The 26,316-nt window shown below is 47.1% G+C and overlaps 1 protein-coding gene across 1 annotated transcript in view; it reads left to right on the forward strand.

The window, feature by feature from the left end:
• Positions 1-26,316, forward strand: part of POLA1 (DNA polymerase alpha 1, catalytic subunit) — a 2,011,520-nt gene that overhangs the window by 595,728 nt on the left and 1,389,476 nt on the right. Inside the window, exon 26 of the mRNA XM_085622423.1 lies at positions 24,891-25,013. Coding sequence (XP_085478549.1) covers positions 24,891-25,013 — 123 coding nt within the window. The remainder of the gene's footprint in view (positions 1-24,890; positions 25,014-26,316) is intronic.

Raw genomic sequence — 26,316 nt, forward strand, 5'->3', positions numbered from 1 at the left:
CTGAGCGGGACGGCGCAGCAGTTTAATTTTGGCAATTTCATGTCCGTGCTTTTGGGACAGAGCACGAGTCAAGCCTGCATGCCAGGAATTTTGCCTTCGAGCATGTTCTAAAATGGTCAAATTCTGAATTAAACGGGTGTGCATTCTATCAGTTGTTTTGTTATGACCAGGTCCCCTGTGCCAGATACCCTTCCCTAAACTGTACCTGTAGGTTCGAGGCATGTGGGCTGCTGAATTCATATCTGTGCATAGATCGCTGCCTAGTGTTGGGTCCGGATGTTTGCACGTTGTTGTCCTGGAAGAGTCTTCGAAGTATCACGAGATAGGTGACTCCTCCCCTGGACCACAGTGCGCATGGGCATCCTCTCCATCCTTAGATTGTTTTTTTCCGGCATTGGGTTCGGATGTGCTTATCTTAGCTCAAGTTAGGAAAATTTAGTTTAAGGCCAAAAGGCCTTTAGTTTTCGTCGGCACTGTTCCTGTTCGGTATCGACTGCTTTCTTAATTAGTTTAGAAACTTCTTCCAGTTTTCGGATCCGTTTAATCCGAACATCGACCTTACATCGACGATGGAATCGAGGACCCCATTCAAACGGTGTCCTGTATGCCACGCCAAATACCCACACATCGACGTCCACCCGGTATGCAACAAATGTCTCTCACCGGATCACGACGAATCGAAATGTATGGCCTGTGCCCGATTCCGATCGAAGAAGACTCTCCGGAATCGACGGGCAGCGAGATTAGAGGCGCAGCAATCGGCGCCTGCCCCGGCCAACATCTTCAGCACCGAGGACGAGGATGTGGAGAGCGTGGAAGAAGTAAACTCCAGCCCCGCTTCCGAACACGATTCCCGATCGGAAGACGCCGATGAAGCGCTTTTTCACAGGGAAGAAGCCGTCGACGAGGTAGGAGACTACGATGAGGCCTTTGGGGCCGAAGAAGATAGCTCTAGCGAAGAGCCAGGCCTACCCGTCGATACGGAGGCCGTCAAAGTGCGTCATTCTACGGCTCCGGTCAAGGGATCGCCTCCGGGCCTTACCCGAGATCAATCCCAAAGTTCTTCGGCCCCGTCTTCGGGCCCGGCCTCGAACATCCAGCACGAGCCATTATTACCAAAGACGACTGGATTCCCTTCAACGAAACCGAAACCAATCGTCGCACCAGTTCCACCGAAACCAAAAGTGAAACTGGCAGTGGTCGGCTCGAAGACCTCCGCTCCTTCGACGCCGACACAGACCATCGGCTCCGAACGCACTAAGAGGGATTTCGGCGCCGAACTCGCTGCAGCGGATATCTGTACCGACCCGAAAAGGAAGGCCCTCGGTCCCACAAAAGCGCCTCGGCCCCTGGCACCGAAGCAGTCGGCCCCGACTACCAAAGTCAAAATGGCCGCTCCATCTGAGTCCACTTCGAAAACGGCGACACGCGTCAAGTCATCGACTCCGACGACCGCTGATACCTCTCTTCGGATCGATGACCCTGTGGCTCCAAAGCAGTCGACGCCTACCTCTACAGTACCGACCGGCACCAAAGAACCTTCGGCGTTCTCGGTGCGACAAGTCGCGGCGTCGTTGCAACGCATCAGGGAACGGGCAGCCCTCCGATCCACGTCGGGCCCCGACACGAACAAGGCTCCAAAAGCACCCTCGGCACCAACCAACATCACTTTTGGTTTGCCGCCATCCACGGCGTCGAAGATGTTCGAGAACTGAGCCTTCACAGTCACAATTCATCGACGCCGACACTGGCAGACTAATGCTCCGAAAACGGAGGATCACGCCCGAGCAGGCCTTGGACTCCTACAGAATACCTCTGAAGCACAAATTGCCAGCAGAGTCGGAACCGGTTCTGTATGAACGCTTGCACTCCTCCTATCAGGATCCCCAGTCCTTTTCTCCTACGCCCTCCGACACCGACGCAATGGAGGCCTACATGGGTGATGATACCACCTACCCTAGGGATATCGATCCTGAAGAGCAGCAGGACCCAGATCAAGCTTGGGATGACCCTACAGACCAGGGTACCGCAACAGATACCCAGGACACGCAGCTTTACGGCGCCAAAACATCTCCCACAGAGGACACTGCTGCCTTCAATGCCCTCCTAGAACGTGCTGCAGCCAATCATGGAGTTCAACTCCACTCTGACACAGTTGAGGAAGACTTCTTAGTGGACACTTTCGCCTCCTCCGAGAGAACTGTCAAAACTTTGCCCATGTTGAAAGGTGTTCTCAAACCTACAAAGGACATTTTCAAGGAAACAACCAGGGCACGGGTGCTAAACCCCAGGATTGAAAAAAAATACAAACCTGCGCCCGGAGACCCAATGTACATTAGGGGTCAGTTACCTCTGGACTCCATGGTGGTTGCTAACGCTCGCAAACGAGCCCACTCGCAAACAACAGGTGATGCTCCTCCCCCAGACAAGGAGTCCAAGGTGCTGGAGACCTCAGGCAAGAGAATTGCAGCTCAAGCAGCAAACATCTGGCGCATTGCCAATACACAGGCCCTCCTGGCTCGCTATGATCGTTCACACTACGACACGCTAGAATCACTACTCCAGCATCTGCCAGATGAATACAAAGAGGCAGCGGAGCTCCTCATCAGAGAGGGACAACTTCTTACCAACGCATCCATTAAGTGTGCACTGGATGCTGCCGCCACAGCTGCAAGGGCAATTAACACCAGCGTCATGTTACGACGACACGCTTGGTTAAGAATCTCCGGATTCAAACCAGAGATTCAAAACCACATCCTGAATCAGCCAGTCAACCCCGACTACTTATTCGGCCCAGAGGTGGACACCACCTTAGAAAAAATAAAGGACACTGACACTGCGAAGTCAATGGGGGCTCTGCAAAGTATGCTGCAAAAAGGTGCAATAGTGGTCGAGCCCGTCAACCAGCAAGGGGACAGGGGTGTAGTCACTGTACTTCCTAATCCCAAAAAAGGACGGGTCGCTCAGACCTATACTGGACCTGAGACCACTCAACTACTACATTCTGTCAGAGCATTTCCATATGCTCACCCTACAACAAGTTCTCCCGCTGCTCAGCCAGGGAGACTTCCTAGCCACACTAGACCTCAAAGACGCGTACTTCGACATACCCATACACCCGTCACACAGGAAATATCTCAGGTTCACTATTCAGGGACAGCACTATCAATTCAAAGTCCTCCCCTTCGGCGTGACAACAGCACCCAGGGTTTTCACCAAGTGCCTAGCTACGGTGGCTGCACATCTACGGAGACAACACATTCACGTCTACCCTTACCTGGACGACTGGCTTGTTCAGGCAAAGTCAGCCCAGCAATGTGCCAGCCACATGTCCCTCACCATTCACCTTCTTCACAGTCTGGGATTCTCACTAAATTACCCAAAATCACATCTCCAACCCGCTCACGTACAACAGTACCTGGGTGCGACCATAGATACTCTGGCAGCCACAGCTCAGCCAAATTTAGTGAGGGTCAACAGCATGCAACTGCTGATCTCAAAGTTCAAACCTCAACACTCCCTTCCTGCGCGAGTGTTCATGCAGTTGATAGGCATGATGGCCTCCTGCATTTTCATAGTCCCGCACGCGAGACTACATATGCGCCCGCTTCAGGAGTGCTTGGCACGTCAATGGAATCAGGCTCACGGGCAATTGAAAGACCTAGTGTTGGTGAGCGGTCGGGCATACAACTCTCTGCATTGGTGGAATCCACAAAACCTTTGCAAGGGCCGACCATTCCAAGAGCCTGTTCCACAAATAACACTGACAGCGGACGCCTCTCTCCAGGGTTGGGGAGCTCATGTACTCACTTACACAGTGCAGGGACTATGGACAACACAACAAAAGAAGATGCACATCAACGTTCTGGAACTGATGGCAATCTTCCTCGCCATGAAGGCATTCAAAGTACACTTGTGCAACAGTCGTGTTGATCCGGACGGACAACATGACTGCCATGTACTACATACAGAAGCAGGGAGGAACACACTCTCCACAGTTGTCTCATCTGGCTCAGAGCATGTGGAAGTGGGCCATTCAGAGGAACATATTCCTCATGGCGGAACACCTCCCCGGCAAGGGCAACCAAATGGCGGATCTGCTCAGCAGACACAGCCACCAGATGCACGAGTGGGAGCTACACCCATCAGTACTCCAACCGTACTTCCAGCAGTGGGGTCATCCAGAGATAGACCTATTCGCAACAAACGAAAACGCAAAATGCCAAAGCTGTGCCGCCAGGTTCCCACATCCACAGTCGCAGGGCAATGTGATATGGATGAACTGGTCAGGCAGATTTGCGTACGCTTTTCCCCCAGCGCCATTAATACCGCTGGTGGCACGCAAACTGCGACAGCACTCACTGACGCTCATCCTAGTTGCTCCAACGTGGGCGCGCCAGCCATGGTACACCACCTTTCTGGAACTTTCCGTGGTGCCGCATCAAAGGCTGCGGATAAAACCTGCACTCTTAACGCAGAGCCATGGCGAAATTCAGCACCCAGATCTGCAACAGCTGAACCTGGCAATCTGGCTCCTGAAGTCTTAGAGTTTGGCTACCTAAACCTGCCACCTGACTGTATCGAGATCATCAAGGAGGCCAGGAGACCCACTACCAGAGCTTGCTATGCAGCTAAATGGAAGAGGTTTGTCATTTACTGCACCAACAATGACATTAACCCGCTAGACGCATCCATTCAAAACATAATCTGTTACCTCTTACACCTCTGCCGATGCAATCTGGCATACACCTCAATCCGTATCCATTTAACCGCAATAGCAGCCTATCTCCAAAACAGGCAGCACCTCTCTTTATTCAGAGTGCCTGCCATCAAAGCCTTCTTGGAGGGACTCAAACGAGTGATTCCCCCAAGACACCCACCAGCACCAGTATGGAACCTCAACTTGGTCCTCACCAGACTCATGGGTCCACCCTTCGAACCTCTCCACTCATGTGAGATTCAATTCCTCACCTGGAAAGTAGCTTTCCTACTAGCAGTCACTTTGTTAAGAAGAGTTAGTGAACTCCAGGCGCTAACCATTCAAGAGCCATTCATACAGGTTCACGCAAACAGGGTCGTACTACGTACCAACCCCAAATTCATGCATAAAGTAATATCGCAGTTCCACATGCATCAAACTATTGAACTGCCTGTCTTCTTTCAAAATCCACAAAATGTCGCTGAAAGAATGCTCCATACACTAGATGTAAAGAGGGCCCTCATGTACTATATAGACAGAACTAAGGACTTTAGGAAGACAAAACAACTTTTCGTTGCCTTTTCGCCACAACACCAGGGCAACCCCATTTCCAAAGCAGGTATAGCCAGATGGATCGTTAAATGTATTCAAATTTGCTATCAAAAAGCTAAACTCACACTAACGATTCCCCCACGAGCCCACTCAACACGAAAGTTAGGGGCGTCCATGGCTTTCCTGGGAAACATTCCTTTACAGGAAATATGTAGAGCAGCCACATGGTCCACTATACATACATTTACCAAACACTACTGTGTAGATGTACACTCAAAACAGCAGGCAGCTGTAGGACAGGCTGTTCTCAAAACTCTTTTTCAGACTGCTGCAGCTGGCACTGGTAGCCGCCGCTAATGGGAGGTACTGCTATGTATTCTATGCACAGATATGAATTCAGCAGCCCACATGCCTCGAACTGAATATGCTACTTACCAGTATGCATCTGTTCTTGGCATGTAGGGCTGCTGACATTCATATCGCCCACCCTCCTCCCCGGCGCCTGTAGCAGCTGCAGCTCTCAGAATTACTGTATAGCATGGTCATCACTTACTGTATCTACTCCATCACTGCCACAATGGCGAAAAACAATCTAAGGATGGAGAGGATGCCCATGCGCACTGTGGTCCAGGGGAGGAGTCACCTATCTCGTGATACTTCGAAGACTCTTCCAGGACAACAACGTGCAAACATCCGGACCCAACACTAGGCGGCGATCTATGCACAGATATGAATGTCAGCAGCCCTACATGCCAAGAACAGATGCATACTGGTAAGTAGCATATTCATTTCCACAATTGGCTCCCCTTTAGCTCACATGTAAGTCCCTAGTAAAAGGTACCTCTGGTACCAAGGTCCTTGTGGTTAGAGGGTCCCTAGGACATCAGCACCAATTCTGCCACCCTAAGGGACCCCTCACCAAGCGCATGCACCCTGAACTGAAGAGTCGACATGGCACATGTCCCAGTGTTCCATGCCCATAGACACCGCATGAGAGAAGGGAAAGACAGCCTTCTAGAAGGCCTTAACCCTAAGGTAGGGTGCGCTATATCTCCTGTGAGGAAATATCTGCATGAGCAGATCTGCCATTGCAATATCCTTGTCGATTCCTGGATATTGTAAGTGACCAGGGAATCCATAGGAAGTACATGGCCTGAACACTGGTCATTATGAATTCCCCAGCTCTATAATGGCTTCACTGAAATATGGACTTGAGGTGTTAAATGTAACTGTTAATTACTGAAATTGCCTTCCTCAGCTGTTGCTACATACATATTACTATCTGATGCTGTTTGTTTTTTCATTCTGTCGGCAAAATGATCGCACTTAGTCACTTTGTCTATCAGTTTTTGATATGTGGCGCACTTTATTATGGCTAATCTTTAGTCCTAGATAAGGCATTCAACAGTCGACAATCAGTTTACCGTGTTTTATCGCTACTCCACTCGATTTTAAAAACCCCAAAGGCATATTGTGTATATATGTATATGTGTGTGTATATATATATATATATATATGTATATGTATGTATATATACATTTGTGTGTGTGTGTGTGTGTATATATATATATATATATAAGTTTCACAAGTTACCCACAAGGCGCAACCATGATGGATTTATGTTATGTACGCAAAAACTGCCTTCAGCCCACTTGGGAGTTACTATATGGACTTCCAGTCCCACAATGCATTTTGAGGTTTACTCACCTGAGTTTGATTGTTGGAGAAATAAAAGGGAGATCGCTGGAAACCATTTTGTTGGCAGTTTTGTGTAGCAGACAAACCTATGATTAAGGGTGGAATACTCGAAACGCGTCAGGTCACTGCAGACGCTGGATGTGCCTGACTCTTCCTGGTCCTTATGAATACGCCGATCAGTGAGTGCGCCCTGCCTTGTGAGTAACTTGCTTGTGAAACTTTATATATATATATATATATATATATATATATATATATATATATATATATATATATATATATATATATATATATATATATATATATATATATATATATATAATTACATGGAGCGTGGTACTTTAAAACAGGAGCCCTCTATCCATAAATTTGTCTTTCTGTGAATTCAGTATCAGACATGTCTATTCTCCCCATTTTTCCTGTCAATAAAACACAATTCTGTATCTCCAGTGAGGTGTCTGAATTGGGTAAGGGAATTAATATTGCTAGGTTTATTGAGTTGTAGTACATCTGTGTAATATGTGGGGAGCAAACAACAATATTAGCTCATACTTACTCAATTCAGTGTTTGTGAGATGTTGGGTCTTAATTTGACTCGGCAGTGTCTACGAAATCGGGTACATATACATGTAGTGTATTTCCCAGCACTAAGCTAACACATTGTTCAACTAATTCAACTGCTGCCACTCGCAGGCACTTTGGTAAAGCTGCAGCTACTGAATCTAATACTGCTGAAAGGTATGCAAAGGTTCTATGATGCCCCGCATGATTCGGCGTTACCACTGTTAGTGCACATAACTCTTTCATGTGTAAACAATGGAAATGCCTTGGTATAGTCATCTGGGATACCCAGAGTCAGAGAGTTACACAATGCCTGTTTGTGTCCGAAAGCACTGTTCATGAGTTGTTGTCAGAGCGAGGATCTGAAATATTGTGGGTTAATTCCTGCAGGGGCTTAGGGATCAGAGAGAAATTTGATATCTAAAATAAACAGCCATCCCTAGGAAGAACTATACTTTGGACTCTGGTAGGAATGGAATAGTGAAAATGGCCCATATTCTTTCTGGTGACAGTCTTCTCTCCTCTTTAGGCATCGGGAGGTCTAGGGGGACACCTGCTTTCTGCAAAATAGTATTTTGTTAGGTGATGCTTTATAAACCATGTGATGCAATGAAGTTTAACACATCTATTGTAGACTGTTAGAAATGTGGTTTCTGGTTGGCTAGGGTATGCACCTAAGCCAGCCATAACCCACCACGCTAGTCAGGGTAAGGGAGTTGCACACCAAAGACAACCCCTGCTCACCCCCTTGGTAGCTTGGCACAAGCAGTCAGGCTTTTCCCAGAGGCAATGTGTAAAGTGTTTGAGCAACACACACACACACACCCCAGTGTTGCAATAAATACACCACAAAAGAAACTGCCCACACTATTGTATAAAAAATGTTTCTCTATGGCACCAAAACATAGACCAAAATCACATAAACAGTAATCACTTTGTCAGCTAGACAATTGTCAAAACATCATTTAGTGTAATTAGCTAAAGACATGCATGTTGCACACATCCTGAAAACACCATCACTGTACATATTATGTAGATCATGAATGAATAGTCATTATCCTGACAAAGCAGGCATCCAAATGACACACGTATTACAACAGGGCATAAAAAATGCAGTTTTTGCCATGTGAATCTTTTCTGGATTCACATGCCGTGCATTATTCTGCCATCTAGTGGTGGGGTCCAGAATTGTTGTATTTCTCCTTGTTTTTTTTTTCTGTTAGTGGGCGTGACATAGCACCATTTGGTGTCCTCTTGTGACGTCAACGTGCTTTCTCTGGAATCTCCCACCTTTGGTCGTCGTCTTCAGATTCGTTTTTTCCGCTGTTGAGCCTGGATCAATACGGAAGGAGTTCCAACATTTGGAGTGAATAATCGTCAATTAGGTAAAACTCTTCAAGAGCATATAGTGCAACAAATCAAGGTACCGGGCTTCGAATCGAGGTGCCGGACCGCGCCGAGAGGGAAAGCAACAACCTCATTGACTATTGAAAGGATAATGTGCGTACGGGGGCTCCCTGTGCGTGGTAATGGACAAAGCACCATTCAAGTTTTGCCAAAATTGTCGTTACTAGAACCCCCAGAAGGACCAACTTTCAGTCTGCAACCTCTGTTTACCAGTTGATCACCAAAGTGAAGATTGCAACACGTGATGGCGGTCTCTGCCTCTCTCTTACCCTCAAAGTTTTGGGGTGAAGAGCCAACTACAACATGCAGGGGCAGCACCATCTCTACAGGACCTGGGCCTCTCCAGCGAGGAAGAGGACAATGTTGCAGAAGGGGACACGAACATGGACATCCAAGTCGTCCAGGTCGAAAAGAAAACTTCGGGAACGGTAGGAGAACCTTTGTCCTCGAAGAAGGTAGACGAGTCCTTTAAAATGGACTCAGACTTTGAAAGGAGCATCGGCGCCGAAGCACTCTATATCCGCAATTGTGTCCCAAAAGAAACTCAGTAGGATCCTTAGACAAGGACTCTGCAATGGCTAAGACCCTTGAGAAATCCAAGACTTCAAAAGACAGTCAAGGAAATGACGCATCGACGTTCAGACAAGAGTTCAAAACCTGAAAAACATAGCCCATGGCCCGTGTTAGTGGTGAAGGCGCAGTCAACCACGAAGAGAAGGGCAGAAGGTCTCGATGCCAAAAGGCATGCTTTGGAGATAGAGAAGAAAAAGAGATTGGAAGCAGAAATGGCCAGTATTTTGCAACGCAACGAGGAGTTCGACGACTGCTTGAAGCAATTTAAGATACTGCCGAAAAGCTTGACGGAAATAGAAAAAAGCATTGAAGATTTAGAGCCTCCGGTGAAACTATAGAAGAACAAGAAGAGTTCTTTTTCGAGGAAGAACAAACTTACCTTGGATCGGACATTTGTGGTTCTAGAACTGCAATGGCAAGACCCCGACACAGACTCCCCAGAGGAAGCTGTCGACACCTATTCTTCGAGGCCTTCCCCGCCAGGCGACATTGGTATGTACAACTAGGTCATCAAGAAATAAGCAGAAACCTATGGAGTGCAGCTGGAGGAAGAAAAACCCCAGTCATGTTTTTTGCTCGAGACTTTAATGCCTGCACAGTCAAGGAACCAATTTATTCCTATGCTGCCAAGTGTGCTAGACCAGGAAAAGGAGGCATTTAAGGAACCTGCCACAGGTAAGGCAGTCATGCCTAGGGGAGGGAAAAAATATAAACACTCATCCAAAGTTCCTATTTACATCAAGGGGTCGGTGACAGCCGACTCCATCATAACAGCCACGGCCAGGAAAATGGCTAATTTACCTACCACTACTGGCCCACCACCGGACAAGTAAAGCAAGAGAATGGACCTTATAGGGAAAAAGCATGTACACCAGGTAATAGATACACTAGTCCAGCTGGGGTTTTCCATACCTTGGGAGAAATCTTCCCCAGAGCCAGAACAAGAAAAACTTTTCTTGGGGGCAAGAGTAAATGCAGCAGTGGGGAAGGTGTTCCCAAGTGAAAAGCAAACAATAGCCCTAATGTAGGACACACAGCTATTTCAGAAGGGGCAAACTCCGACAGTGAGGACAGTGGGGAAGCTACTAGGGATGATGGCTTCATGCATTTACTTAATGCCAAACATTCGTCTACACATAAGACCATTCCAAGAATGGCTTCTAGCACAATAGTCACAAGCAACAGGGAGTTGGGAGGATCTAGTGGTTGTCACAAAAAATACAGGAGGAAATAGCATGGTGGAACAAAGAACATTTTAGAAGGGAGACCTTTCATGCAACCAACTCCAACAGTTACCATAACGACAGATGCCTCACTGATAGGATGGGGAGCTCACATGAACAACCTCAAAGTAAGGGGACTGTGAACACAGCAGGATGCTCTACAGTTTACTAGGATATCCTAGAGTTAAAGACCGTGTTCCTAGCCTTACAAGTCTTTAAAAAAAGAGCTATATGGAAAGAAAATACTGGTAGAAACGGATAACACAACCACCATGTTTTATATAAACAAGGAGGAACGCATTCAGTGGCACTTTTGACTCTAGCACAGCAACTCTGGACGGGGGCAATCCCACGGAACAAACTTGATAGCAATTCACCTGCCAGGAAAGGACAATGTGGAAGCGGACAGACTGAGCAGACAAGCTTCGTCGTCCCACGAGTGGGAAAAGAATCAATACGAACTCAACAAGATCTTTAAAAAATGGGGAACTCCAAAAGTCAACCTCCCACAATGCAAAATGCCAACGCTTCGCATCCAGGCAACCTTGCAGTCAGCCCCTAGGGAATGAGCTATGGATAAACTGGTCAGATTTGCCTACACCCCCTCCCCCGCTCGATACCACTACTCCACAAGGTGATCAACAAATGACAATGATTGTCATTGCCCCATCAATGGGTAAGGCAGACCTGGTTTTCAGAGATAATGGGTATATCTCAAGGATCAATTCACAAATTGCTAAAGAGACCAGATTTACTGACCATGCAAGTGGAAGAAGTGCTCCACCCGGAATCGAAAGCCTGAGCCTAGCTGCATGGCTCCTGAGGACATAGAATTTGCACACCTAAAACTACCAGAAAGAACAATGGCAGTCCTAAGGGAAGCGAGAAAGCCGACCTCTAGGAAGTGTTACACGGCAAAATGGAAAAGATACTCTCTATGGTGCCTCAAAGAAGGTCTTTTCCAAAATATCATGAAGGAAAAGACAGTTCTGTAGTACTTAACACATTTACTGCATTGTAAACTAACCTACACATCACTGAAAGTTCACTTAGCTATTGTAGGATATACAAGAGGCCACACAGGGAAGAGCTTCTTCACTTCTCACTTGGTCAAAGGTTTCCTAGGAGCCAAAAGAATCGCCCTACCAAAGACGGTGTCAGCACCCATGTGGAATCTAAATATAGTACTCAATCAGCTGATGAGAGCACCATTTGAACCACCACACAAAGCAGCGCCACAAATGCTCACCCTAAAGACAGCCTTTTTGGTAGCGATAACATCACTACATAGTTACTGCGTTGCAGGCACTAACATTAGAGGATCCCTGCTTCCAAATACCTAATGACAGAATCGTCATGAGAACAGATCCACACTTCATGCAAAAGGTAGCATCACGATTCCACATAAACCAATCCAGACAGATATCAAGTTTCTGCCAGAATCCTAAGATGCAGCCAGAAAGTGCATTGCACACACTTGACGCTAGAACAGCAGTCCTGTATTACATTGAAGAAACAAAAGAATACAGAAAGACAAAACACCTCTTTGTATCTTTTGCAATCAGTTTCTTGGGAAGACCAGTAGCCAAGAACACAACTGCAAGATGGATGCACAAGCCATAAAATTGTGCCGCAAACAAGCAGGAAAAACTTTAGAAAGAGCTCCACTGGCCAACTCAGGAAGAAAGAAAGTGGCAATGATCGCCTTTCTAGCCAATACTCCAATTCACGACATTTGCATGGCAGCAACATGGTCTTCAGTGCACACGTTCACATCACACTACTGCGTGGACAGCCAAATGAATAAATAAGCACAAGTAGGACAAAAGGTCTTGCAACATCTATTCACAAACCATCGCTCATCTTCGACCCAGCCACCACAGAACAAACCGCTACAAAATCTATGCACAGCATGTGAATCCAGAAAAGATTTATGCTGCAAAACCTATAGTTTCTTACCTGTTGTTTTAGTTTTGCAGCTTGAAGAATTTTCTGGATTCCCTAGCGAACCCACCCTCCTCTGCCAAAGATGACGAGACAGAGGGGATGGAAAGAAAAAAAAAAATCCAAAGATGGCGACCAAAGGTGGGAGCTTCCCGAGGAAGCACGTCAACGTCACGAGGACACCAAATGGTGATATATTGACACCCACTAACAGAAAAAAAAAGAACTACAATTCCGGACCCAACCCCTAGATGGCGGAATAAGGCACAGCATGTGAGTCCGGAAAATTCTTCAAGTTGCAAAACTACAGATTTAGTTTGAGCGATAACACCAAACATCACCATAAATGTAGTCATCACATAAACACTGCGCTTCTATTACAGATTATATTGTAAACACTGTAAACCCCTCTGGGGAACAATGCAATTGTAGACTGTAGGCTGCAGCAACACCTGCCCGCCTACCACATGAGGAATGGTAATTGGCCACCAGATGCAGGGCATTGCAGCACCTGTGTGCCTATTTGAAGTAATACGGTAATCTGGGTCCAAGCATGATTGGGACCTCCATAGAGGGCCTACCCTGACCTGTAAGCTGGGGCTCCAGTGTCCCCCAAGGTATGTGCAAAACTGGGTGAGGCACACACTGTCAACTCCATTGGAGAGACCTGACTCGGTACCCTGCGTGACAAATGATCAAGGGCAGTAGCCTGCAAGTGCACAGTGCCGCTAGGAACAATCCCGTGAGCTCAGCCCCTCTCTGGGAGAATGACGTAGACCTCTCCCGGTCCCTCGTGTTCTCAGTCTGACTCTGCTGGCTGAATCAGGGGCCCGTATCGAGCGTGCCAGCTCGAGGTACAGGCTTGTTTCCTGGGCAATGCGTCATCAGTAATACATGCTGCAATTGAGAGCGAACCTCCCACGGAGGCGCAGGGAGGAGCATGGGGCCTCACAAGATGTCTTCTCGCCAGGTTGTACTTGAAAAGTGACGCACTCGCCATGCGCCTCACTGAGGTGAAGATTAAACTCTCCATTGCGCTAACGGGGGAACCTGAAGGGCCCTCCCTACCTCGAGAGTACAACTCCCAGAAGTCAGCCTCACACTGACACGACAGCCATGAATAGCGCTCGCCACGCGCTGCAGTTGTGAGGGATCTGGAAGCACACGCTACGAACTGGCAACAAGCAGTGTTGTCCTGGGATCTTTGAGCGATCCTCAACTAAGCAGGGAGGGGGCAATAGCCCACCCGTCCCTGGAGAGCACTGGGGGCACAAAGAGTAGGTAGGCAATAGGCCAGCACACTGGTTTCCTTAGCAGACTGGCAGTCTCTGTAGTAGCCCAGCAGGCAAGTAGGTCAGCACAACAAAGCAGAGTCGAAGTGGTGGTTTTCCTGGCAGCACAGCAGTTCCTCCTGGTGCAGTATGTAGAGCCAACAGCATCTGGTTATAGATCCACACAGTGTGTTCTAAAACAATAGGGTCAGAGCCCCTGTACTTATACTCAAAAGGTCTTTGATGTGGAGGTAATGTCAAAAGAAATCTTAGAAGTGCAGAACACCCCCATTCAATTACGGCCCTTACTCCTGATATCTGTAGAGGTTAAACTAACCCTTTGTGTAAGTGCAGGGCACAACCTATTCAAATGTAAGTGCGTCCCTCCTCCCAGCCCAAGAAGACCATTCAGTATGCAGATGAATGCAGATGCAAACATGTTACACCCAACCATTCCTGTGTTATGGCTGTCTGGAAAGTATGCACCAAGCCCAGCTGTCACTCCACCCTAGACGTGGATTGGAGTTAAGCTACAAATCAGTCGTAACCATATAGGAGTGCTCACTTTCTGAAAGTGGCTTTTCTACAATAGTGATAAAAAATCCACTTACACTAATAAGCAGGATTTGTCACCACTGTTCCAAACATGGCAATGCTACTTCTTCCAGATCAGAAATTACCACTGAAACATATCTGGGAATTCTCAATACAAACCTACGAGAGGAGCAGCACTCTCAGCATTGAGAAACCAAATAATAATAATCCATTTGTAAAGCGCTAACAATCACCCATAAGGGTCTCTAGGCGCTGGGGGCCGTCGGGAAGATTAAGCAAGCTATCGCCCAGAGTCACATGGTGCTGGGCTAATCTGCAGCAGTGCCGGGGATCGAACCGTGATCCCCAGATTCCGGAGTCAGTCCCCCTGGCCGCGGCGCCACACCTCTTCCACATATAGGCTGTTTGTCACTACCAGAATATGCCCCACAATAATGGCACATGTCCTAACTTTCACCCACAGAGCATCCTGCCCACAGGGCTACATAGGGCCTATCTTAGGGGTGACCTATATGTAGTAAAAGGGGAGATTCAGGCTTGGCAAGTAAATTTAAATTCTACGCCACTGTGGCTGCAAACTGTGCATGCAGGCCATGCAGTGGCGAGGCCTGAGACAGGTTTAAAAGGCTACTTCTGTGGGTGGCGCAAGCAGCGCTGTAATCCCACAAGTGGCATTTAATTTACAGGCCCTGGGAATATGGGATACCACTGTACAAAGGACTTAGAGGTGAATTAAATATGCCTCACAGGTGTAAGTCAGTCATGTAAGAAGGTGGCTCTGTATAAACTGTCCCCAAATAGGTACAGGGTGTACAGAGTCCACAGTCCCCAGAGGTTTGGCAGAGGCTAAAGTTCGATATAACCTTACTCTCAAGTGGTAGCTTGGTCGAGCAGTAAGGCAGTATCGGAGGACAGTGTAAAGCATTTGTTGTACACACTCAGTCAGCAAATGGTCTCACACACTCAAGAACTGAACTCTAGGCCAATTGTTTTGTATATAAAAATATATAGTAGTTTTATTTTAGAACCAACTATAGGTATCAAAATACTTTCTCAGAATAAAATGCTGTAGTTGTATACTTTCAATAAGCAATAGACTTTTAAATGCAATAGTTGTTGCAGTAGGCAACACAATTCAAACACAATTATAACATTGAGCTCAATGAGAGTTTTTAAGTAAATGCAATTTCAGTTACTTTGTGTATGAATTTCTTACTCGTGGCTGGATCCTGGATTCAACCCTGGTGAATTTCCTGTAAACAGTTGAAAGAAATCGTTTTTGTTACACAGGCAATTTTTAAGGAATAATGGTATGTTTCAAAAATCGACACTTAGAAGAATTTCTGGCAGAAACCAGGCAATGTTTTCCTGTGGAGGAAAATAAAGTTATCGGTAAGTACAGTTGAAATTACTTTTCAGGGTCAGTGCTGGGCACCAAGATCCAGCACTGGGATCTCTCCTGATAACAGGTGAGTAATTTTGTTTTCGTCGTTCGGCTGATTTTAAGCGAATATTTTAAAGTGTAAAAACTCGACACTTAGAAGAATTTCCAAGTGAAACCAGTCAATGTCTCCCTATGGAGAAAATGTAAGTTATCTGCTCTCAGGTAAGTACTCGACTGGCAGAGTTAAGGTTCCGGGCATAGACTCGGGGAGGGGGGGGGGTCTCCCTGGCTCAGGTAGGTACAGTTATTACACCCTCAGCGGCACTGGGGCAGCCGGGTGCAAAGGGAGTTAGGCTCAATGTTAACCTATGTCGGGCAGGGGGCATTTGGTTGGTGGCTGCTGGCAGGCCACGTGGCTGTGGGAGCTGGGCCCCTGGTCACTTACACAGGGCAAGTGGGGAAGTAGAGTAGGATAGATGTTGCACTTCCAGGGGCACTCGGGAGGCTGGGTGCAGGGTGCTTTTGAACCGTCGGGCGCTCAATGGATTTCAATGGAGAAGCTACCTAATGAACAAAGGCTACAAACTCGGGGACGGAGATTCTTCAGATGCGACCACCACTTCGAGAGGTAAGTTGGGAAGATGTAGGTTAGGTAGGCACCCAGGAGTTGGGCACAGGGGGCCGCAGGGTGCCGGGTGCAGGGGTGCCTTTTGGCGTTGAGATATCTTACCCTCTGCTGGTCGCGGTTGGGGAGGTCCCTGGTTCTGAAGCTGCAGGCGTCGTCTGGAGCATCGAGGAGGGTCCTTGGGTGCTGGATTCTTGGTCACAGCCGCCGGGGGGACGTCCTCGTGGTCTTAGTTCACTCAGGCACAGGCCGGGCTTGGCGAGTGCAGAGTGTGCAGGAGTCACAGTTCCTGGCTGCCACCAGGGGTTTGTTACTTTCTTTGAGCAGAACCACTGCTCGTGGGAGTCTTAGTCACAAGGCAGTCAGGTCCTCCGGGGTTTTCGAGGTTGCTGACCACTGGAGATGCCGGGATTTAGCAGGAGCAGGTTCGAGGGTCGACAGGCCTGTAGGGCTGGGGCCAAGTCAGTTGGTGTGTTCCTCTTGTTAGCAGCTAACCTGGGGTAGGTACACCCCCTATCCTGCCACTCTCCTGTGGCAGGGGGGGGCAGTAGCCTAGTCATGATTGGGCAGGGCTCCCCTTCAAGATGGCTAGAGCCCGGAGATGTGCTTCACCTAGCCTCCCCCACCTGAGGGGTGGGGTTGGCAGAGGCTGGCACACCCCCTTGCCTCACTTGGACTTTCCCGACAGTCTCCCCCCCCCCCCCCCCCACCTCTCCCCTCAGAGTGGGGGCTAGAACTGGTGGGGACCAGTTGCTGGGTACAGCAAGTGGTCTGGGGAGGCTCACAAAGGCAATATGCCTTTGAAGCTTCCCCCTGCCCATCCTGGGGAGGAGACCTAGCACCTCACCCAGGACGTGCATTGTTGCAGGTCCAGGAAAGCGGATGGCTCTGTACCCAGGAGTCCAGCAACATGTCTGCTGGGTGGCAGCCTAGGCAACCTCTCAGACAGGACGTGGATTGTAGGTTAGGTTCAGGGGCAACTTTAAGTTACCCTCTGCCTTGCATTTTACATTAAATCCCACACTGGCATCAGTGTGGGTTTAATGTGCTGAGAAGTTTGATACCAAACTTCTCAGTCTTCAGTGTAGCCATCATGGTGCTGTGGAGTTTTTTTGAGGACGACCTCCCAGCACCATATACTCTTAATGACAGCACTGCACTTAGTGCCCAGGAATGGACCTGGGTACTGTAGGTATACAGGGCTCATGCACCTGTACCCTCACCACTGGCATAGTGTACCCAGCTAGAGGGGTGACTGAGGTATGCCAGGGCAGTGTTTGTGGGCATGGCACACAGGGATGTGTGCTATGTTGACTCTGTTTTGTTCTGCACCAAGACACTCGGCCTGGTGTGTGTGTGTGTGTGTGTGTGTGTGTGTGTGTGTGTGTGTGTGTGTGGGTGGGTGTGTGTCAGGGTGGGTGTGTGTCAGGGTGGGTGTGTGTCAGGGTGGGTGTGTGTCAGGGTGGGTGTGTGTCAGGGTGGGTGTGTGTGTGTGTGTCAGGGTGGGTGTGTGTGTGTGTGTCAGGGTGGGTGTGTGTGTGTGTGTCAGGGTGGGTGTGTGTGTGTGTGTGTCAGGGTGGGTGTGTGTGTGTCAGGGTGGGTGTGTGTGTGTCAGGGTGTGTGTGTGTGTGTGTGTGTCAGGGTGGGTGTGTGTGTGTCAGGGTGGGTGTGTGTGTGTGTGTCAGGGTGGGTGTGTGTGTGTGTGTCAGGGTGGGTGTGTGGGTGTGTGTGTCAGGGTGGGTGTGTGGGTGTGTGTGTGGGTGTGTGTGTCAGGGTGGGTGTGTGGGTGTGTGTGTCAGGGTGGGTGTGTGTCAGGGTGGGTGTGTGAGGGTGGGTGTGTGGGTGTGGGTGTCAGGGTGGGTGGGTGTGTGTGTGTGTGTGTCTGGGTGTGTGCGTCAGGGTGGGTGTGTGGGTGTGTGTGTCAGGGTGGGTGTGTGGGTGTGTGCGTGGGTGTCAGGGTGGGTGTGTGCGTGTGTGTCAGGGTGGGGGTGTGGGTGTGTGTGTCAGGGTGGGGGTGTGTCAGGGTGTGTGTGTGTGTCAGGGTGTGTGTGTGTGTCAGGGTGTGTGTGTGTGTCAGGGTGTGTGTGTGTCAGGGTGTGTGTGTGTGTCAGGGTGTGTGTGTGTGTCAGGGTGTGTGTGTGTGTGTGTGTGTCAGGGTGTGTGTGTGTGTGTGTGTCAGGGTGTGTGTGTGTGTGTCAGGGTGTGTGTGTGTGTATCAGGGTGTGTGTGTGTGTGTGTCAGGGTGTGTGTGTGTGTGTGTCAGGGTGTGTGTGTGTGTGTGTGTCAGGGTGTGTGTGTGTGTCAGGGTGTGTGTGTGTGTGTGTCAGGGTGTGTGTGTGTGTGTGTCAGGGTGTGTGTGTGTGTGTGTGTCAGGGTGTGTGTGTGTGTGTGTGTCAGGGTGTGTGTGTGTCAGGGTGTGTGTGTGTCAGAGGGTGTGTGTGTGTCAGAGGGTGTGTGTGTGTGTGTGTGTGTCAGAGGGTGTGTGTGGGTGGGTGTGTCAGGGTGGGGGTGTGGGTGTGTGTGTCAGGGTGGGGGTGTGGGTGTGTGTGTCAGGGTGGGGGTGTGTGTGTCAGGGTGGGGGTGTGGGTGTGTGTGTCAGGGTACAGGGCCTCTAAGGGTGGCACAAGAAGTCCTGCAGCCCTTCGAGGCCTTCTCTGGTTACAGTGCCCTGGGAACCTATGGTACCATTTACCAGGGGCTGACATGTGGCCATAGATGCCAATTGGGTTTAGGCTTCAATGCACTTTTAGGGAAGGAACACAGGCCCTGGGCACCTGATTGGCAGGAGCCCAGGGCACACTGAGTCAAAGTACATCAGCAATTCAGCAAAAAGTGGGGGCAAACCATGCAAAACAATGGCACTTTCTCACAAGTCATACCAAGTTTAAAGGAAAGAGCAGATGCACTTTAGCACTGATTGGCAGAGTTTGTGTCCAGAGTCCTAAAGCCAACAAAAAGAGGGTAAGAAAAAAATACAGGAGGAAGGCATAAGGTTTGGTGATAACCCTGCCAAAAAGGCAAGGTTCAACATAGCCCATGTGCATTATTCCTCTGTCTGCTGCCAGTAAGAGGTAGTCTGTATATTGAATGAGGGTAGCACCTAATTCTAACTTTGTGCATCCACGTCTTACTTTATTGCCTGGTAATAAATAGATTCTGTATAGCCTTGAGGGATTCTAGTCCAAGACTAACTTTTCCCATGGACCGTGATGGAGAAATGATATGGATTGTTCTCATCCAAGGTAATAGAGAAAAATGTGTTTGACAAATCAATCGCAGTGAAGTATTTGGCAGAGGGTGGAATAGTTATAGGGCTGTACAAAGTTATTAATTTCACACAGGTCTGGGACCAGACAGCATTGGTCAATCTGACTTGGTTCTATTGCCCTTTGACCAGGAGAATCGGAGTATTGCATACACTTCATTCTGTTTATTTCTATATCCTTTCCTTTAACAAGTCTTGTATAACTTTCTGCAAAACAATGTCCCCTTCTCTCGACTTTTTTTTGTGGCAACCAGGACAACACAACATTTGGTTTAAGCACAATGCACAGGTTGACCATTGTGAATCCTCCCCATATCATTTGTTTATATCCCAAACATCTCTTGAAACTTCATTCTGTATTTCCGGTAAGCTATTTAAAACATCATTAGTAGTCCCATCTCTCATTTTACAAACTGATGAAACTATATATCTAATCTTTGACATTCAGAAAAAACGCCATCAACTGTACATTTTATCACAGCATTTCATTTTTCGGTCTACACCCAGCAGGTTCCAAGCACATTGATTATTCATAACAGTAGGTTCAATTATGGTTATACGTTTGCCTACAGGATTTGAGAACGCCTATGAAAGAGGCCAGTAGGGCACATGTTTTGTTTATTTGGAGGAGTAGGTGGCACTGGTATTAATGAAGAAATGTACTACCTTCCTCGCTACTGTACCAGTTATATTTGGGCCCTCTGTTATACTTCCATAGACAGTGCTGCAAATCCTCATCCTCTCTAGGGTCACCTTAAAATTCTTCATAGTTGGATTGGCAACCATCATAACCCTGACTCTTTTATCGAACACATCAGAAGTCTGTTGTTGGGCTGGGGCAAGTGTTCTTTTGTCTGTTGGCGACACGGGTATTTGCAGGTTGTTTACACTCATTCTTCCAATGATTGGAGGGACCCGCAATTATACAACTTTTGATGGGCAGCAGTGGGCCCCCCTCTTCCCCTTCCTCATCCACTACTCCTCGAGAGGCACCTAATCCTTCCATTCCTCTACCTCTGCACCTTCCTCTGTAATTATTTTGTAATAAATAAGCCTTTAGTTGTCTTTCTTTTCTGTTCAGGTCTTTTTTTTGTCTCCTCCTTTTTGCTGATAATCTGCACATTATTTAGCCTTGTATAGGACCCTGTTCAGGGGGCTTAACAGACCTAGGAGTTGCAACAATCTGCAGATGTCTAATCGGGGCAATAACCTGAATACAAAGGCACTAAGGCCAGGACAAAGCTATGGCATGCATATTCATGCCACTATGGACCTTAAAGGCTATCCTCATCTCTCATATTATGCATGGACTGTTTAGTCCTTGTTCTGCACTGTCTGTATTTGTTCAATTGGTCCTTCTAAGAGGAATAATTGTGTTTAATTTAGTCAATACTTTTCCAGGAAGGACTAAAGTCTCTGCTCCCCATTTCCCATTTCTTTGTCTGATTATGCCTCAGGCCAGTCAACATGTTACTGTCTTGACATGAGCCCATATTTCGGTGCGTATTGTCCTGGAAAACATAGTATCTGTCTTTCCACAATAAGTCACCCAATTTCAGCACTTGTTCAATTGTAGTGTGCCATTGTTCTGGCTCTTCCTGCAGGTTTCGAAAGTCTTTTGTAAAGGTATACAGGTCCGATTTAGTCCAAGGAACATGGACATACTGTATTACACCTGGTGTGCCTCCCTTAACTTTCCTCATAGGTACCATTTTGGTAATTGGCACGTCGACTTGCCTTTTTATTTTCTTTATCCTATCGTATTCTTCTTTCTGCTCCTGCTTCCTCTTTCCTTTGCTTCTCCTCCTTTGCACCTTCAGTATTACATTTGCATACCATAGCGTGCTTCTTGTATTTGTTATTGCATTCATATAGCGCTTATTGCCCCCGAAGAGATGTTGGAGCACTTTACGGCGAGTAGCACGATACTCAGGAACCCAAGGTTAGTGGTTAATCCAGTGGTTAAATGTTGGTTATTGTGATTAGACATGTGCTCTCAAGAAAAAACAGTGCATAAATTTACTCCAGTTATTTTGGGATAGATTATATTAATACCAGTTAAGTGTAATCCGACCTTAATGGGAGCTATGTGGTTTCAGGTGAATGGTTGGTGAGTTAGAAAGGCTGGGGGTGATTAGGTATTGTTAGGTTGCAGGTATAGGGTTTTTAAGCAGGAGAGGTTGTGATTTTATACATTAAGAATCTAGCCTGCTGTGTGCCAACCCTAAGATAGCCCTTTTAAATATAGTCTGGGTTATGCCAACCTAGGTACAGGGTCTGTACGCTGCACAACGCCAAAGTATAGTTTGTAAACATTCCATGAAATGGGAACATATCTTCGCAATAGTCACTTCCTGGATATAAGGCCCTACTTCAGATTTGGAATAATCAAAGGCCCTTTTTTTCCTCATCTTTCTTGCGTTTCTGGTCTTCAGTGAACTGCTCGTCCTCCTCTTGCTCCTTCTCTAGGGGTTGTTCTTGTTATCATGAATATCAAACAACATTCCTAAAAAGGATTTTTCTTTTGAAAGAGATAATTTGCACAGACTGGCCTGCTTTGAAGTAATTTTGGTTTGTCGCCACATGACAGCGGTGTTAATAGTGTGAAGTGGATGTTTTTGCTTTAAATAGAGAGCTTTCCGATACAGATCATAAACTGATATGCCTGACTGCTAAGCCAACCCATTAAGATCCCTCACATTACTTCAATTCATTTCATTTGTTGATGTTCCTGGTCTATATCGTATTTTAATCTTCCAGGCGTCTATTTCTGCCAGTGTTTATCGGGCAGATTTCAACCTCTTCTCAGACTTACTCTCCCTATCAACATCCTCCTTCCAAATGTCATGTACAGTAGTCTCTGAATAGGGAGGTCTACTATTCAACGTTTTAATTAGGACCACGTCATCATCCTCCTATTCCGTGGATGCACGTTCACAATTGTCCCACATTAGTTTGATAAAATGTATTTATTTTCAAGTGCTGTGGGCCCATGGTCTGAGCCGATTTTTCCCTAAAATAATTTGACTACCCCTTTGACTTCACTCGTGCACTTTTTCTCACGTATACAAATCCCATTCAGTGAAAGCTTCCCACATCGCACGCACCTTCTTACCACCCAAAGTCAAACATTGTCACAAGTAACTCAATTTTTTAAAATCAAGCTTCCCATCTAAGAGACTGCAAATGCCCATTCCTACTAATATATTTATGCCATTGTTAAAGCCATAATCTGTATATATTGACACCTTTTTCTTTATTTCTAATGCCTGGGAACCTTTAGGCGGTGCTTCGGCCAGCTCCTCCTCACTGAGCCCATGATTCATAATTGCTAGAGGGAAAGGGACCATGGAGGACCCTTTTGAGTCCCCTTTGAAACACCAAAAATGCGCTTAAGGTCTGGAACCCGTGGGAGACCAATCCCTTTGGGTAACCCAGTCCCTGAACTGCACAGTATACCTTTCAAATGAGAATAACCTATGCCCAGTGATCCCCTCTTCTATAGTTCTTTGAGATAGAGCATGGAGTCACTTACCTGTGTCAGTGTTGACAGCGTGTCCCCCGCAAATGTCAACCTAGTCCCCTCTGAGTGCCGTGCTCTGAGACGTGCAGGGGGGCCCTCTGCGTCTCCCCTTTACCATGGGCGATTTCAGTCTGCAGTGGCTCCCGTCTATCTGTGCAGTACCTTCAGCTGATAAAACCAAAGTAATATTGCACCACCAAGTGAAGGACGAGAGGAGTCATGGGGTCTCCAGCATACACAGCTTATTCTTTATGCTGCGGCGGGGCTCAGTGAACAAGCATCACGGAACCGGCTCTGTGCTCACAGATCAGGGTTTGTATACACAAACCTCAAAGGCAATGTGAACGAGTCCTACACAGGTGGAAGATATAACAGTAAATATTTGAGCACAGCAAGGCAAAACAGTTGTGGGTATGTTGCATTTAATCATCAAACACTTTGACATTGCTAACTTCCTCTTAGCTAGCAATGTTCCACTGCAGCTCATCCCAACCTTGAACACAACTTATTTTATCTGGGAGCATTCTGCTCTCAGCCTTGATCAGAAAGATAAAGTGCACAATGGTTGACTCATTTCTCGTGCATCGAAAAATGCTTTTCATCCCTGCCTCCAGTCTACATTAGGCACAGTTTAAGTCCTGTTTGTGTCTGATATAATGCAGATACAAATTGGCTTTCAGTAGGATAGTCTGTGATCCTATTTAGAGACTGCTTACTCTTAGTTTATCTGAAGCGCTGTACAAATCCAGTGCAATTGTTGCAGAATACAATCCAGTCACAGCTAGGGTGCAGAATAGATAGGTGTTCTTTCATCAAAGCTTTAAAAGTAACACTGTAAGGGGTAATCCTACAGTTAGAGGAAGCTGATTCCATAGCAACGGTGTCAGTAACTTAAGTGAATGAGAAGGATCTCAGACTGGCAGGATGTAGATAGACATGCAGTATAGACATGCAGTATTAAGTAACCTATTAGGGTAAAATTAGAAAGACAAGGTGGGAAGGGGGTGCAGAAAAGGTTGGCATTTCAAGACAAATATAGAAATTTTCATTGTAATGAGAAAGATAACCAGTGTAGTTGTTGACAGTAAGAACCAGGTAGAAAGGTGAGATGTTGCTTCTGCTCTTGTCAGTGTCTTCCCTATGATCGATCAGCACAGTAACCATTCTGATGGCTCTGGTTTCCTTTCTGGAGATCTAATTTACCCCATAGTCTTTCAACGCCACCCCCAACGGGGTCTACCTTTCCCTCCTATGACTCTTCCATGTCTAGTACATCATTACCCTTGTTTGATGGGCTCTTTTCTCATGTTGGATCTTTTCAGCCCTTCTTGGATTTATCCTTTTCTCTTTTCTGGGTTCTCTTCTCCTTTCTTTTCATGTCCAACCTGGCCCTGCTCCCCATTCTTCTTGTTCTTGCCCTACTTCCTTATTTCCCCTTATTTTGAATCCCTCTCTCTGCTGTAGATTACTGCATGCCTGTTCTATTCATTTCTTCCTGTTACTGCTTTCCCTCTGCACCATATTCCTGTGGTATTTTGTTTAATCATGTTCGATTTGGTGACTTTATTCTCAATGTGCTCAACTGCGTCCATTTCTGTAACTCTTTGCAGTATGACATCAGGCAAAAGGCGCTGAAGCTCACAGCCAATAGTATGTATGGATGCCTAGGCTTTTCGTTCAGCCGATTCTATGCCAAACCACTGGCTGCATTGGTGACGCACAAAGGGAGAGAGGTAAGCCCTGATGGGATAAAACTTAAATAAGAAACAATTTCATGTTCTGAGTAACAGACGGTCTTGGCAGAGTTTTCACTGTGCTTAAAGTAAATTTTGGACAATGTGAGGGGGGCTGTATTGAGTGACATTCTAATTTATGTAAGAGTACTCAACAAGCTCTAAGAAAATGACTAGAATAGTTTGTTTCTGATACACTTCTAGCCGCAGAGTCCTCAACTTTTGAGTATTCCCCAGGTGTCCAACTAGATCTGGAAACTTTTTCAGCAGTACCTCTGCACACCAGTAGGCGCTGACGCAGTTCTGGAAATTTACAGATCTTATATAGGCCCCACTCCCCTGCGCTGACGTGAGTTCCTTTCTTTCTGCACCATCAGAAGCAGATCCAGAGCTAACTCTAGTCTCTTTCAGACCGTATCTCAATGAAAAATAAATATTGCTTGTGTGCAAGAGACTTGTCCCCTGCCAAAACACAGGTTTTAAACCCTAAAGACTGTTGCAAACAGATGTCTGTGATGGATCCTCATAGAATTTGTTTGGGGTGAATCCACAACTCTAAGGCCTACAGTGACTGCTGGTCATATGAGTTCACAGTGCAAAAATCTTATTGCTAAGTACTGGAAGACTCCTCGACAAGACCGGTCCAAATCTAAAGTTCTGTCCCGGTCCCATTCAAGATCCAGAAGTTGCTGGAGAAGTTAAGGTATTGGTGTTCATCTCGATCAAAGTCCTTGGGTAAGTTGAACAAAAAGAACCCCCACTAGATATCTATGCAGAACTCAACCCCTTCCTGCCTGAGAAGGCAGGGGGCGGCACCATGCCGCTCGATCTTTGTCCTAAAGTTGTTTGACTTTGGTGGTGCTGGAACAAGTTTCAGGATCGGATCTGAAGTTTCCGAAGCTGTCAGCCATTCTGAAACCAATCGAAGAGTTCTGCAAGGCTGTGCTCCAACTCTTTGGATCTTTGAAGACTCCCACTGACATGTATTTGGGCCCATAGAGCTGAAAGGTTCTCCACTGGATTACCACCGGTGGGCTCGATCACTGCTCAAGCAGGGGTATTCACGGGTCCACGCCGGTTCCCTGTACAACAATGATACCATCAATGCTGAAAGACTATTCTCCATTTTTCCTCTGAATCAGTCTGTGCCAGTCCGACCTCAACCGAAGCCACTGTAGAGACCCACTTCCTCCACCACATCGGCCTCCACAAAGAGAAATGCTCTCAGGAGAGTGCTTCTTAAGCCATGGTGATGCATACGGCGGCTGAAGTCCTCAACCTCCAGTATCTCACCTTGGAGGTG

This window comes from Triturus cristatus, chromosome 8, assembly GCF_964204655.1.
Source record: "Triturus cristatus chromosome 8, aTriCri1.1, whole genome shotgun sequence".
Classification (NCBI taxonomy): domain Eukaryota; kingdom Metazoa; phylum Chordata; class Amphibia; order Caudata; family Salamandridae; genus Triturus; species Triturus cristatus.